The sequence below is a fragment of the Accipiter gentilis genome, chromosome 19 (genome assembly GCF_929443795.1).
Source record: "Accipiter gentilis chromosome 19, bAccGen1.1, whole genome shotgun sequence".
NCBI lineage: Eukaryota > Metazoa > Chordata > Aves > Accipitriformes > Accipitridae > Astur > Astur gentilis.
Window position 1 is genome coordinate 9,539,999 of NC_064898.1, and position 14,363 is coordinate 9,554,361.

A 14,363-nucleotide genomic window follows, 5' to 3' on the forward strand; every position below is an offset into this window, starting at 1 on the left:
AATCATATGTAGATCAAATTTGTCCAAGCCTGCATGCATGCTCCTAGATGAATACGTACTGGCATGACCATAACCTGTAAGGTCCTGCTGCTGAGTTGATGTCCAATGAAAAGCTAGAATACAGCAAGCATGATTATTTCCACCCAGAAAATGATATTCCAAACAGACAGGTTTCAGCACAGGCTACTCTCCATTTTCATCTGCTTTCTCTAATTAGCAAGCCACAATGGCTTTCCCTTCCAAATACTTGGCCAGACTCACCTTGCACCTGTGTCAACCTGTCAAAGGGGGCACACAGAGCCCCCTTCGGCAAGGGCCCTCAGAGGTTTATGACCCATACCATGAAGAATCACCCCCTTTCCATTTTTTCTAAGCTGATCTTGTTAACATTGTTTGACGCTCCTGGTTCTTGTGTTGGAAGAGATGGTGGATGCTTGCTCCCCATTCACCCTCTCCAGGCCACTCAGGATGTTCTAACTCTGCATCACATCCCTAATTTCCTCTTTTAGAATGTCCTCCTTCATTTCTCATATAGGAGACTTCTATTAGTTTTTGAACATGTGGGATGTCTATGTCACACTAGGAATGAATTGAAAAAAACCCCAGACCCCGCACAGCATCTTACATTTCCTTTCCAGAGTAGACACACGCTGGGACTGCTTGTTTCTACGTAGATGAGCCATTACTCCAGTGGAGAGACAGACCCAAAAATTACATGCAGCTTTAAAAGAGACTTTGGATTTTAGCAGATTTACTGCAGGTGCAGACCTAGTTATGTTAACATCCTCCCTTACTATTCCTCTGACATGAGCACACTATCCCCAAAGCAATACCTCTTGTTTCCTTGTTCTGCTAAGACCTCTTCCTTTTGCCAGGTACTCAATCAAGTAAAGATGAGAGGATTTGCACTTCCAGACTAAGCCACTGGGACTCTGGATGTGTCTTAGGATGCATAGCTCAACCAGCAGCTGGTAGAGACCTGTTGACACCTGACAGGGAAGAAACATTTGAAAACTGGTGAAAGAAATGTCTACCAAAACATACTTAATCCACTACCCATGGCACGTAGTAGTACCTGCAGCCAGGCTACAGCTTTTCTTCTGTTCTTGTGCTATTCTATCACACACTGAGACAGCTGTAACTGTTAATATGATCAGATGCTTGGTGCTCTGCAGCCTTCTGAGGTAGGACTAGGTCATCTGGATTCACTGTCTGCCCTAAGCCCACTACCTTTTGTTTAAATACAGCTCATTCCAGAGAGGTACCAGACTGGACGTGAGATGGAGAATCCACCCCTTCTTCTCCCTGTGTATGGGGGTTCTATGTCTGATCACTTGGTTTGAATTCTGCCATCCTTCAGTGCCCTACACTCTGATTGATACCACTGTAGGAGGAAAGATTGCTTTTATGAAATGGGACCCATTTCACACAGCTTCCTCACCTGTGGGCATGGAACAAGGCAAATGCAGGCACCTGAGCTTCCAAACTCTACCCAGAACTCTTGTTGTTCACTTTAACTTTTAAGCACCTGCTGCTACTACTGTAGATGAGAATAAGCCAGCCCAAAAGGCTGTGAAAATACCCTCCTCTAAAAAAGCCTATGAGGTCTTGGACACTCCACGTTCAACCACCAAGACAAAGACTCTCACCACTGGTGACACATCGATATGGAAGACAGTTGGCTGAGCTTCAGTCGGAAGTTCCTCAACAGAGAGTAGCTCTTCCAGAAGGAACTGGAAATCAATCTCTGGCTCCATCAGCCTAATAGTTTTGTGAACCACTGGTGAATCACCCGGCTGGGCACGGATCTTTTTGAGGGTATTGTCTATGAAGAGAGACTTCCCTAAGGAACAGAAGAGACAGCCAAGATTCACCCTCGGAGTCAGTCTGCCCTTTCACATGCATGGGACTGTCTTTCTCCAGACATCTGAACTCATTCCAAACTGAGTCGCCATCTCTCAACAGCCTCTTTAGAACAATACATGGGACCAGATTCCAGCCACAAGGGACATCCTCCAAACCTGTGCTCACAATTTTAGCAGTATGGCCCATTGCAAGACATAACTCATGCCCCCACTCCAGCCCCATTGAGGTTACCAATATAGACATAGCCAGAAGGCCTGGATCCTGACCAACTTGCTTCAGATGTGCCCTACAAAATGTCAGAAAACCTTACTGTCTAAAGAGACATGTCTTGAAATGTTTCAGAAATGGTAGGAAGAATAAGACATCCTGCTGAGGCTTGAAAAGGGCCTACAGAACATTTGTTCCATTCTGGGATGGCAGGTGGAGGCCAGCTAGGCTAGTCTATGGTCTTTCAGAGGACGTCTGGGCTTATTTAGGCAACTGACTCCCATCCCTATGACCTAGTTTATCGCATGGAGAAAGTCTTGTTTCTTGCTCTTTCCCAGAGTCCCACACCATTATTTATTTCTCTTTAGATTGGACAACTGTAGCTCCCTCAGAGATCATGTTTTCTAGACTGCATTATCATTCCCCTTTGGATTCTTTCCACATGGCCTAAAATCCTTCTTAAAATTCACCACCCAAAACTAAGCATGTGAGGCGAGTGGAGGGCTCTCCATTGCATGCCACATTCCTCTGAAGGCCTCCTGGTTTGAGACATGACTCACAGTAGGACTACTAACACTTACCCATTCCTGCTTGATCTGAAAATATGAACTTCACGTTCTGCTGATAGGGTTCTTCGAAGGCCTGTGCAACAGGGGCTGTCCCACAAGGCACTTTGAGATGTGTGCTCAGGTATGCCTGGATTTCTGTTATAGAGTAGCATGGGATAGTAACTTTGTAGGTGTCAAAGGCTGTGATAACATAAGAATTGTGAGCTTTGGCATTGCAAATGATAATGAACCTATAGTCAGGGACTGTAGAAGATTGCAGCAAGCGGAAGAAGTGGGACTCCAGTTGTTTGGAAACTTTGTATGCTAATTTCTCAGCACCCAGCAAGCAGTAGATTTTCTGGTTTTGAGAATCAGATGAAAGAGCTCTCCTAACAATCAGCTCCACTTCTTCCTCCTCTGTGTTGGGTGTGCACACCAGGACCTCATCATATGTTGGGAGAGGTGCTGTCTTGGTGTGTCTGTAAATGGAGAGCATGTAGAGTAACATTTCCTCTTCTTTACACATGATGAGAGAAGGTATGCTGGCTTCAAGCCCTACTGGTAAACTTCTCTTGACACATGTTTTTTCAAGAGCTGCTAATTGCTTCAGTGTTTCACCGAAGACATCCAGGCTGATGTATTTGTCTGACACAAGGCCAGTGAATTTCTTACAGTAAGCGTCCCAGAGCAGATTCACCTTGTCACAGATGGATGGCAAACTCTCAAAGGAAGTGGCCAGTTCATCTTTTGCAAGGGTGCTAAAAGTTGCCTGGTCAACAACTATGTTCTTTTTTTTAAACTTGCTTGACTTCTGCAGGAAGGCTGCTCGCTGCTCATCATATAATTTGCTCAGATTTTCAATCTCTTCCTTGTCATTGTGTCGTTTAAAGGCAAAATTCATGAGCTTCTGCTCTGTAATGTCAGAGTCTGGAAGGCAGCTCTGCAGTGCTGCCTTTGCCACTGAAGTATCATAGCCAGATTCAGCCAGGCTTTTGATGAGCTGGGGAAAACGAATGACATAGTCATGCCAGGTAACAGACTTCTTGTCTCCTGTTGATGTGTTGACAGGGTCAGCTGGTGTCATGAGGGCTTGCTCCAGGGCTTTTCTAATATCTTCTGCTTTAACGTCATGCTTTATGACAGAAAGCATATTAAGAATCTGTGGCTCTATTACACTATTGTGAGCTTTGGCCAGTTTGCTACATAAATCGAAGAGCTGGCGTGCAGTGAACAGGTTGAGATGATAGTAGGTGTCCCTCTGAGTCTCCAAATATTTCTTCCACTCTACCAGGCAGTGCTCCATTGCTTTGCAAAGGCCATCCAGCTCCTCCAGGACAGGTCTGGTGCTCTGAACAAGGATGCCAGCAATTCCAAATTCTGCGTAAACTTTTATTCTGTGTTGGGCATTGCAGTAGATGTCAGCCTTCCAGTCTATGAAGAGGATATTTCCAACACTGAGAAGCTGCAGGTACAACTTTCCAACCATTTGAACTTTTTCCAGGATCTGTAACATGCCACACACAAAACAGGGAAATGGATTATCATGTGTTTTCAACAACTACCGAATACTTCTTACATTACATTTTCTTCCACAGATCTATTAAAACCTGTTAAACAACAAAAAAAAAAAAAAAAAAAAAAAAGTTTTGGCTCAATTTTTATGTATAGCTTCTTCTCAGGATACATTCCTTGGCCAAGGACATGCTCTAGAAGTGCATGTTTTCCTAGAAGACTTCTACTACTCTTCAAAAATACCGGTTCCATGGTAAATAGCACATGTCTACTGGGGGAAGGAGGTCCATAGAGGAAGGACAGCTCCATTGTCTCAGGTAGCAAGCAAACCCCACCCCTAAAGATTATGATGAGCTGTATTGAACCCTCAGAATCACCACCTTTGAGATATTTGGCCCTTGTCAGGTTTCTTCATCTCTGATTGAGGTACTGCAATTGATCAGACAGCATGCAGTTGAGGTGGTTCCTCAGGTATGTAAGAGAACACCTCACTTCAAACACCTTCTGATTAAACAGCTTGTATAGGAAGTAAGGAAAAGGCATTTTTGGTATGTGAAGCATCTGGCTTGTGGTGGGTGCCCACATTGGGGTGACCGCCATCACACCCCTGGAGTTTCCTGTTTCTCTTCATTCACCACAGCAGGAGCTTAGATGGCTTGCTTGGGTGGAGATATGCACATCATTAACATGCAGGTGAAGCCAAGACCTCAGAGAGTTGGACTTCTACACACTCCACCATCAGCTTGCAAGAGAATGGCTGTATTTATAATTTGCCTTACACATGAGATCTGGGAGTCTGCTACCTCTGCTCCTGAAAAGTCAGAGCTGAAGGTCAAGGATGAGTCTCCATGAAAGAATTCTAGCAAAAACTCCCAAGCCTTATGGACACTGTTTTCCAAACACATATTGTTGTTGCATTGTGGCTTACCTCCAGGAAGCGGTTTGCCTCCTCTCTACCTTGCTCAGTTTTTGTGGTGATCAACATAAGCTTGTTCTGGAGCTCTGTGAGCTGAGCCAGGCTGTATTCTTTAGCATTCTGATCTGTCTGAGATGCTTCCTCTGTGGTGTCCTGCAGCAGTTGCACTGAAACACAGTCCTCAAGGGCAGCCTGGAAAGCAGGTAAGAGGATCAGCCCCACTCTGCCTTTTCCCTGTGTAATTCCCCATCCTTGTGCAATGGGCCTTCAAGAATAGTAGTAGTACATCCCTGCATATCACAGCCAAACATCAAGTTTTCCCATGTCTTAAAATGTGGAACATTCCTTCCCTCTTCTATTGTGCAGGGCTCACTCTTTCAGGGTATGCTGCAAGCACCACTCTACTTGAACAATGGGGTAGCAGTTCTCATTTTAAAGCTTTCCCTTTCCTTTTTTTACTTTCTCAGTGATCACATGAGTTCTTTTTTGTACTAAAATATTGCTTTTTCTCCTCCCTGGGGACAAAAAAAAGCTTGGTTTTCCTTGAAAATGACCAAGGCTTAATGGAAAATGTGACATGAGGTTGTGCTTCTTTCAAATCTGTCTAGTGATCTACCGGCTATCTGATATACTCCTTGGAAATGGATTTCAAGAATGTTAATTTCTTTAGGCAGATGATGACCCCCCGGGACAACACTCTTAAAAGTGTGGAGAACCATTACCTTGCATTTCTGAGGTGCTGAGATGATAAAAATCCCTCTGCTGTTGATGTTTCTGGCTTGAGAGATCGAGGAACACTCTATGGAGCCATGAGAGTCATGAACCATCTGTATCCACTCTCTGTTATTGCAAGAATCTTTCTGTTAAAGAAAAAAACCAACACAACAGAATGAAACCTAATAATCAGTTGGCAGCTCTGTAAGGACAATTTTGGTAGGAGTGGGGTTTCTTGTGCCTGCTTCACCTGCAGAGACAAAGCACAGCTGTTGCACCCAAATCTACGTCTATCTTAGCTTTCTAAAAGCCAAAGCCAGTGAATAAGTTTTTTTATGAAGCTGCTGTTCTCTGCCAGCCTTTGGCAATTTGGAGGAATGGTGTCAGTTAAATGGTACCCTGAGTAGGATGTTGTAGTTTCTGTGGAGAGGATTATGCAAGACAGTGGTAGACTAGACTTTCCTAAAACACAGAGCATTGGATTCACTTTCTTCTGCATGTGACACCTAATGGGTCTCCTCCACTTGCCCTCATATAGGCATGTAAGGTCTTTTAAGGTGTCCCAGCTGGACTTTAGTACCAAACAGCAAGGATTTATCATAGGTTTTATGTCATATCCACTATGCCCACTTGGATGTCTTAACTCCCCTAGAGTATGGCACCAGACTTTGGCAATTCATTCTTCTAGTACAAGTCCAAGTAATTTTGGAACATGGGATTTGTAGACTCACCAACTTTTTGGGCAGATTATTGTCTTTTGCAGTGGCTTCACTGATGAATGACAGGGCTGCAGAGAACTCTTCAAATCCAGATGTAGGTCTCAGGTCAAATATAATGGGTGCTGAAGCAGCCATGGCATCACGGAAGAACCGCACTTTGTCAATATCGATGTCATTTTCACCTGCAGAAATTGATGCCAGGTCCACAAATACAGGGATTTCTGTTTTGTCTAGGAAAAAAGGACAAATAAAAAAATCAAAAAATGAAACACATAGCTGAGGAGTTTCATGTTTGACTCATAGTTCAGGAGTTCACATAATTGATTCATGCAATGCCTCTGTCTGTTGTGACAGATAGGGACTAACTGATCCCTTTCTATTGCCTCTCTTATCTGATGACTCTTTTACATCCTGGTACAACTCACCATTTATTATGGTTTTGATCCAGGAGACAAAGCCTTTCCTTGTGCATTCAAGAAATTCCCTCAAAAAGTCCAGCATCTCTTCTGGAAGGTTGCTCAAACTATTTTTCACCTTCATTAAGTCCTGGGTCATATAATCAAGTCTCTTATTCCTGAATTCTGGCTCTTCCTGCAAAAAAAACCCCAAGACATACTGATATGTGTCTCTTGGTAAGAGAAGACAGAAGGTAAGCTCTGCCTCCACCCCACACATCAGAATTTCGTCAGCCACTCAGGGTCTTTTCCAAAGGGCCAGCTCCCCAGAAACTTCTGTTCCTCTCATCCAATCCATTTCATAAACCCAGTCTGGTTATTTCAGTACAAGTCCCTGCAGCATAGGCACAGAGTCATGATATAAAACTTGTCTGACATCTGCACTGAAGTCCTGATCACTAAAAGGACCTTTCCACAAAATTTACAAGGTCTGCTCCAATTTTAAATTTCTGGGGAACCCTGTCCAAAACATGGAAAGCTATCCAAAGTACAAAAAGTTACAGAACATCCAGCTGCTCCTTGGGAGCTACCCATGCAGTGTCCCATCATTGCTACTATAATAGAAAGGTCATGACAATATAACATTTTAGCTTTTACAGGATTGGAGCAATGAGGCTTGGAGATGTGCAAGAAAGAACATGTGGAAAGCAAATGAAGAATTGCTGGAGTTGGTAGAGAATATTAGGTTGGGATCTGTTATTTAACTCTTGGAGTTTTTAACTCCAGATCCTGCCAGAAACTTTCCATGGAGGTTGGGAAAGATAATACTTCCCTGTCTATTCCAAATCACTTGATGCAGAATTTGTTTGCTGACACACAGAGATGCCTGCATCTATTGGCCTCACACAGTTGCCTCAGATGCCTTTGGGCATCTCTAATGGCACTGGGACCTCATTTGCAGACAACCAGGAGCCTGATTAAGGGTGAGCTGAATCACGTTTCTGACTCCACTTACTCCAGTATAAAGGTGCCAAGCTAAAAGAGAGACTGCTACAACAGTGGAATTTATATTCCAGAAGAAAAATTCCATCCACTGTGTTCAGTATGATTTAGTTAAAAGTTAAGACGCTCAAAAGCAGAGGTTCCCCATTCACACCTGCCAACACAGAAGCCACAAGAGCACTCAGTATAAGCCAGATATCCATGTGTGTCCTACATACATATTTTGTTAGATCGTTGAGAATCTGAAAATTTCCATTAAACTCAAGTGTCTTCCGCAGTTCATCAATCATCTTGGCAGTGTTCACCACTGTAGACAGGGTTAGGTAGTTTTTAATCTTCTCCACTGCAGCATCTACCCAGGCAGCTTTTCCATTCCCTTTCCCTTCACACATCTCCATAATTTTAAACTCCTTTGTGAGTTCACTCTCATTTGCTAACTGCTTCCCAAAATGTCTCTGCACAGTCCCAAAGGTGATGGAAAAGTCTTTGAGGGACAGATAGGTACTCCGAAAGTCAGCAATGGCTGGCTTATAAATGTTTTCTTGCACATCTTCTATCAAGAGAATTTTCTCTTCAGGGATTGTGGCTTTGATTTGCTTTGCTTTTTGCTTCCACAGTCTCTGAAAATAATTACTTTCCTTTAAGTTATGAATTTTTTTCATCATGTCACTGTATTTAACAAGGAGATGTAATTCAGGACTTTTCTTCTTGCCGTTCACCGAAAATTTGCTTACAGACATCTGATCCTTAAAGCATCCTCTTTTTCTGATGCTTTTCTCCACAGCCCTTCTATCCACTAAACAAGGTGGAAGCAAAAACATTAGTGCATTTCTTCAGCTAGAAAGACACTTACCCACTAAGCATAGAAATATTCTGAACCTGATTGCAACACCAAAGAGGGGTGTGCGGGGGGTGGGGTGGGGGGGTGTGTATTGGTTTGTGGCAAAGTTCTTGGGGGAAAAACTGAATCCAAGATCAGCACCAAAACAAATGGTGGGCAAAATCAATTGCTCCATGATGAGGAAGGGAGCCTTCAAACTATGGCCTTGAAACTGTGGTAGTGTCTGTACTATCAGAAAACAACTTGGCCCTGAAATAGAGGTTGAGGAGACTTACCCCACCATTTGCCACTCCCCACCCCCACCCCCACCCCCCAGCTGGAGAATCACTTCTGTTGATTCTTGCACCCAATCCGAGAACTTCAATGCTGGGATGAGAACTTCAATGCTGGGATGAGAACTTCAATGCTGGGACGTGTATGGCCCACTGTCCAGCAGGAAGAGCTCACTGCGGGAGTCTTTCCAACAAATATACACTTCTGCTCCCTTTCACTGGCTCTGTCCTCCTCTTTTCAGGTCCCAGATCTTGTCTGAAATTGTTTGTCCTGTCTGAAATGCACTTTCCCCCTACAAACATTTTTCAAAGTAGGTGATCCAACCTTAAATGTCTCTTAGAAACATGAAATACCTGGCACTGTTTAATCTTCCCCCATGAGACAGATTTTCCCACTATTCTGAACTCCTTCCATGTATAAGCCTCTACCAGACTTTCCCAATTCCTTTTTTCCTCAAAGAGCTCCTTGCTTACTCTCTAGACAGTCATGCAGCACCATTTCCTGGAGAATTTGCTACCAGCTCTTTATTTTGGGAGACAGCTCCCCATTTAAGAACCACATAGGCAATCCCATCCTCTCACATAGAATGGGATGGTACCTCTTATCACATCATCTATGCTGCTGCATAGACGCAGAAATGAGCATCTCTGCTTCTTCTGCTCTTCCAGTTGCTCATATTCCTCCCTTCTGACTTTCAGCACTGTTGCTATACAGCTGGAGACAGAGGAATCTGGGGAAAGAAACAAACAAAAAACCCCATGCCCAGACCTCAGATATAAAGAATTTTTAAAGAAAATCACTTGGAGAGAGAGAAGAGCTACTAGAAATATCACCACTGCTGTTTAAAAATGCATGCCTGAATTTGCATAAAGGCTGTGTCACTTGATCTAAAAGCAGCAGTATCAACCCAGAGCCACTCTGATGTGATCACTGACAAAGTGACTCTGACTGACATCTGATCACTCTGATGTGATCACTGACAAAACATGACAAAACACTCTGGGACCCATGGATGAAGTTTATTATTGCATAAGAAACTAGAAGAGATTTCTTCCAGGTTTTTGTAAAATTTAGGCAGATTTTGAAACTGGCCTGTGTCCTTGAATGTTGTTCTGTAACCAGAATAAACAGCAACAGGAAAAAAAAACCCTAAAACCACAAAACTAATCTGAGTGTTGCGGTTGACATATCTGAGGGACAGGACGCCATCCAGAGGGACCTGGACAGGCTTGAGAAGTGGGCCCATGAGGTTCAACAAAGCCAAGTGCAAGGTTCTGCACCTGGGTCAGGGCAACCCCCAGTATCAATACTGGCTGGGGGATGAAGGGACTGAGAGCAGCCCTGCTGAGAAGGACTTGGGGTACTGGTGGATGAAAAGCTGGACATGAGCCAGCAACGTGTGCTCACAGCCCAGAAAGCCAACCGTATCCTGGGCTGCATCAAAGGCAGAGCGGCCAGCAGGTCGAGGGAGGGGATTCTGCCCCTCTACTCTGCTCTGGTGAGACCCCACCTGCAGTACTGCATCCAGCTCTGGGGTCCTCAGCACAGGAAAGACATGGACCTGGTGGATTGAGTCCTGATGGAGGGCCACAAAAATGATCAGAGGGATGGAACACCTCTCCTGTGAGGAAAGGCTGAGAGAGTTGGGGTTGTTCAGCCTGGAGAAGAGAAGGCTCCGGGGACACCTTATTGCAGACTGTCAGTACTTAAAGGGGGCTTATAAGAAAGATGGGGACAGACTTTTTAGCAGGGCCTGTTGTGATAGGACAAGGATTAATGGTTTTAAACTAAAAGAGGTTAAATTTAGACTGGATACAAGGAAGACATTTTTTACAATAAGGGTGGTGAAACACCAAACAGGTTGCCCAGAGAGGTGGTAGATGTCCCATCCCTAGAAAGATTCAAGGTCTGGTTGGACGGGGCTATGAGCAACCTGATCTAGTTGAATATGTCCCTGCTCATTGCAGGGGGTTGGACTAGGTGACCTTTAACGGTCCCTTCCAACCCAAAGCATTCTATGATTCTAAAAACACAAATACAATTCTATAAATAAATCATAAGAACACCACAATATTTTAATTGCTATCCTTTGTACAGAGGAATAGTATTGTTTTCTGTCCTTCATAGTGTTAACAGGGCTTAAAAATATTGCCCGTGTTCAACTTTTATATTTTTTGCCCTTGTGTTTGTTCTCTTGCAGAGAATTTTTTGTTTTCTCTGTATTTTAGATACCTTTCCAATAGATGTGTTTTCTACCACATGAAACTACTGTTTTGGGAAATAAATTTGGAAACTGTGAGCTTACCGCACATGCACAGTATATTCTGAAATGTCACTTGATGCTGCAAGATGATGGACAGTATGTTGCAGGGGATGTCTCCTGAGAAAACTTGATGCCTCAAAAAGCAGAAGAAATGGGAAAACTGGGAAAGAAGGGTTTTTGCTTTTTCGTTGATCTGATTTTGAAGCTTGTGCTCCGATTTTTCTGTAAAATAGATGAAATCTAGTGACAGAGCAGTGCTTTCAAAGAAGCAGTTTCCCCACTGGATTTCTTTTTAACATACATCCTCAGGAAGAGTTAGCAGCTTTGTAGCACCCTGCGTCCAAGCCATGAGTAGCAAGGGGATCTGTTACAGACACGTTTGTGGAATGCACAGATTTGGTTGTTTTCCAATTAAGTGGCCAACACCAGCATACGGGAAAAATGTTGCTTTGTTCCCAGTAAATGTAAAATAGCATTTTTCAATTGTCTCAGGTACATGAAAACCAAAATGTATCTTTAGAGGACCCTGGCCGAGCTTTGGTTATAATCCTCCTTCATGCAGGAGACAAACCTCTAGGGTGCTTCACAATTAGCATTTCTGTTATTTTTTTTTTTTTTTCATTTTCAGGGAATATTTTTTTTTTAATATGCTTCATTTAAAAAATTAAACACCTCCCATGAATGGGAACAAAACACCATTTTGACTGGAAAAAGAAATTGAGATGCTTCTTAGTTTCTGAAATGAAACATCATTTTTCCAGGGTATGTGAATATATTGTCTCTTCTATTTTGTGTTGGCAACAAACTTGGCAGATCTTTGAACAGAGCTGATGAAAACTCATATTCCCTTCTAGCAAAAGAAAGGACTTGATCACAAACTTTGCCCAGCTCCATGGCTGAACTTTGTGATTTTAGTGATATGTGCCTTAGATGTTGCTTGGCTTTCAGAACCCATCAAAACAAGAATTTAAAAAAAAGCCACTCTGTGGGAAACTTACTGACAGCAGAGAAAAGATCATAGGTCACAGAAGAGCTGAGCACCTCTTCGAGAGCTGGGCCTGTGCTGTCAAATCTGTCTACTTCTTCCAATGTCCTCATCTTATCTGAGAATATCTTCTCAACAACAGCAGAAAGCACTTTCCCAACAGTTGACCTGTCTGTCTTAAGGAGTTTGGAAATATTTTTTGCTAATGTGTGTTCCTGTAAGGACATGAAATTTCTCCTCTTAGTTGTTAATACACTTTGCAGAACCTGTACCTTTACAGAAAATTCCTCTCCCACTCCATTAACCCACAGCAGGCCAAGTAAGCACAGCTAGCAAAGTGGGTCAACTCGGTGTGGCAGGAGGTAGAAACTTCCAGCTGTGCAAGAAGGGACAGTGGCATTTAGACAGAAACTCTGTACCTCACTTTTCTCAAAGTATTTAATACTTTGAATGACACAATCTGTAAAGCAGGTCTCCAGATTTGTATGCCAGCAGTTGTCCTTCTTCATGAATTCCAAGTAGAAGTCCAGAAGTTTTCTGCCATCTACCTGCAGGAAGGAAATGCTTAAGCTGCAGTTTCTTCCTGGAGCCTTGCAAAATATCGTTGGGTTCTTACAAAGGGGGAGGAGTTATGACCCTCTACATCAGCAAGGAGCTGGCTGCTTCAGCTCCCATCATCCAAACACTCACTGGGACAAAACAGAACATCCTGGGGTCAGGAGAAGTCTGAGCATCACCCCCCTGCTTGAAGTAAAGTAACCATAACTTACTTTTGCCAGCCAACTTTCAACCATGCTGTTTATCAGGCTTTGCCATTTCTGGGTCCATTCCACACAGAGGATCTCATACAAGAACAGCTGATTCCACACCTGTGGCAGAAAAGCAAAGCTGGTCAACTGGGCCTCAAGGTATAGACAGACCTTCTAGGGTGGGTGGTTATCCCTTGTATGGGTTCTTGCTACTCACATCAATGTTTTTCAGGAACTGCCTATTTTCCATGGGTGGCCTGGGCAAGGATTTTTCCAGCCACTTCTTGACGTAAAATGCAAACTCATTGTACCTTTCTGATATAAACTGCTGGAAATTATTGGGAAATAAAAAAAGGAGAGTATTGGCAAGGAGAGCCAGATTTTCACTCTAGCTTTTGATCCTTAACTGCTGTGTACACAGTGAAAACAAAGTCCTTCCCACAACTGTCAAGGGCCTTCAAGAAGAGAAATGGCTGGCACACTCTGAGATGCTACCAGCTTTGTTTGCACCGCTCTGTCCATGCAAACCCTGCTCGTCCACCCTAGCACAAATTCTGACAAGGTTAGAATAAGTAACTGAGAAAGGTAGATACATGCTCTGCTGTCACTCCTGTAGCTGGCCACATTTGAGTGAAGCAAACCTGAAGTCTTGGCCCTTCTCAGCTAAAAAGACATGGGTATATGTCTTCATGAAAGCTACGGGTGTTGTTTTTACCTGATCTACTTGCAACACATCTGATTTTGCAGCAAACATGCCAAGTATCCGTAGCAGTGACATTATCAAGCTAAATGGCACTGCATGCCAATGCTTTAAGGAAAATAAAAGCAAAGCATATGTTGAATTCACACATGACATGATATCCTCCTTATTTGCGGGCTTCATCAGCTGCTCTGTACCCCCTGGCAGGCACCTGTGGACACAGAAAAGCACTGTACACCTCTTGTGCTAATTCTAACACTAGCATTTAAAAAACAGTCAACACAACCTTGAGCTTAAGTGTCCTTCATTTGCTGGACAATACTATGCAATCTCAGCCAACCAGAGCCACTTATGTGTCTGAATTTGGAGCTGAATCCTACAACAGGAGATGGATATACACTGTCTGACAGAACAGATTCCCCTGTGGACCTTCTTCCCACATGATAATCCTCAGCCCCAGAGGGGTTTAAAAGATTATGACATAGAATAATAGAATGGTTTGGGTTGGAAGGGACATTAAAAATCATCTAGTTCCAACACCCCTGCCATGGTCAGGGACACCTTCCACTAGACCAGGTTGCTCAAAGCCCCATCCAACTTGGCCTTGAACACTTCCAGGGATGGGGCATCCACAGCCTCTCTGGGCAACCTGTTCCAGTGTCTCACCACCCTC

General features: G+C 43.5%; 1 protein-coding gene across 1 annotated transcript in view; it reads right to left on the reverse strand.

Moving 5' to 3' along the window:
- LOC126048137 (E3 ubiquitin-protein ligase rnf213-alpha-like) overlaps nucleotides 1-14,363 on the reverse strand; it is a 61,504-nt gene that overhangs the window by 33,133 nt on the left and 14,008 nt on the right. Inside the window, exons 15-29 of the mRNA XM_049822720.1 lie at nucleotides 13,706-13,901; nucleotides 13,208-13,318; nucleotides 13,012-13,110; nucleotides 12,661-12,789; nucleotides 12,255-12,456; nucleotides 11,299-11,478; nucleotides 9,592-9,723; nucleotides 8,098-8,675; nucleotides 6,908-7,073; nucleotides 6,495-6,712; nucleotides 5,772-5,909; nucleotides 5,062-5,241; nucleotides 2,655-4,125; nucleotides 1,650-1,843; nucleotides 834-989 (exon numbers count right to left, since the gene is read on the reverse strand). Of these exons, the coding sequence (XP_049678677.1) occupies nucleotides 834-989; nucleotides 1,650-1,843; nucleotides 2,655-4,125; nucleotides 5,062-5,241; nucleotides 5,772-5,909; nucleotides 6,495-6,712; nucleotides 6,908-7,073; nucleotides 8,098-8,675; nucleotides 9,592-9,723; nucleotides 11,299-11,478; nucleotides 12,255-12,456; nucleotides 12,661-12,789; nucleotides 13,012-13,110; nucleotides 13,208-13,318; nucleotides 13,706-13,901 (4,150 nt within the window). The remainder of the gene's footprint in view (nucleotides 1-833; nucleotides 990-1,649; nucleotides 1,844-2,654; nucleotides 4,126-5,061; nucleotides 5,242-5,771; nucleotides 5,910-6,494; nucleotides 6,713-6,907; nucleotides 7,074-8,097; nucleotides 8,676-9,591; nucleotides 9,724-11,298; nucleotides 11,479-12,254; nucleotides 12,457-12,660; nucleotides 12,790-13,011; nucleotides 13,111-13,207; nucleotides 13,319-13,705; nucleotides 13,902-14,363) is intronic.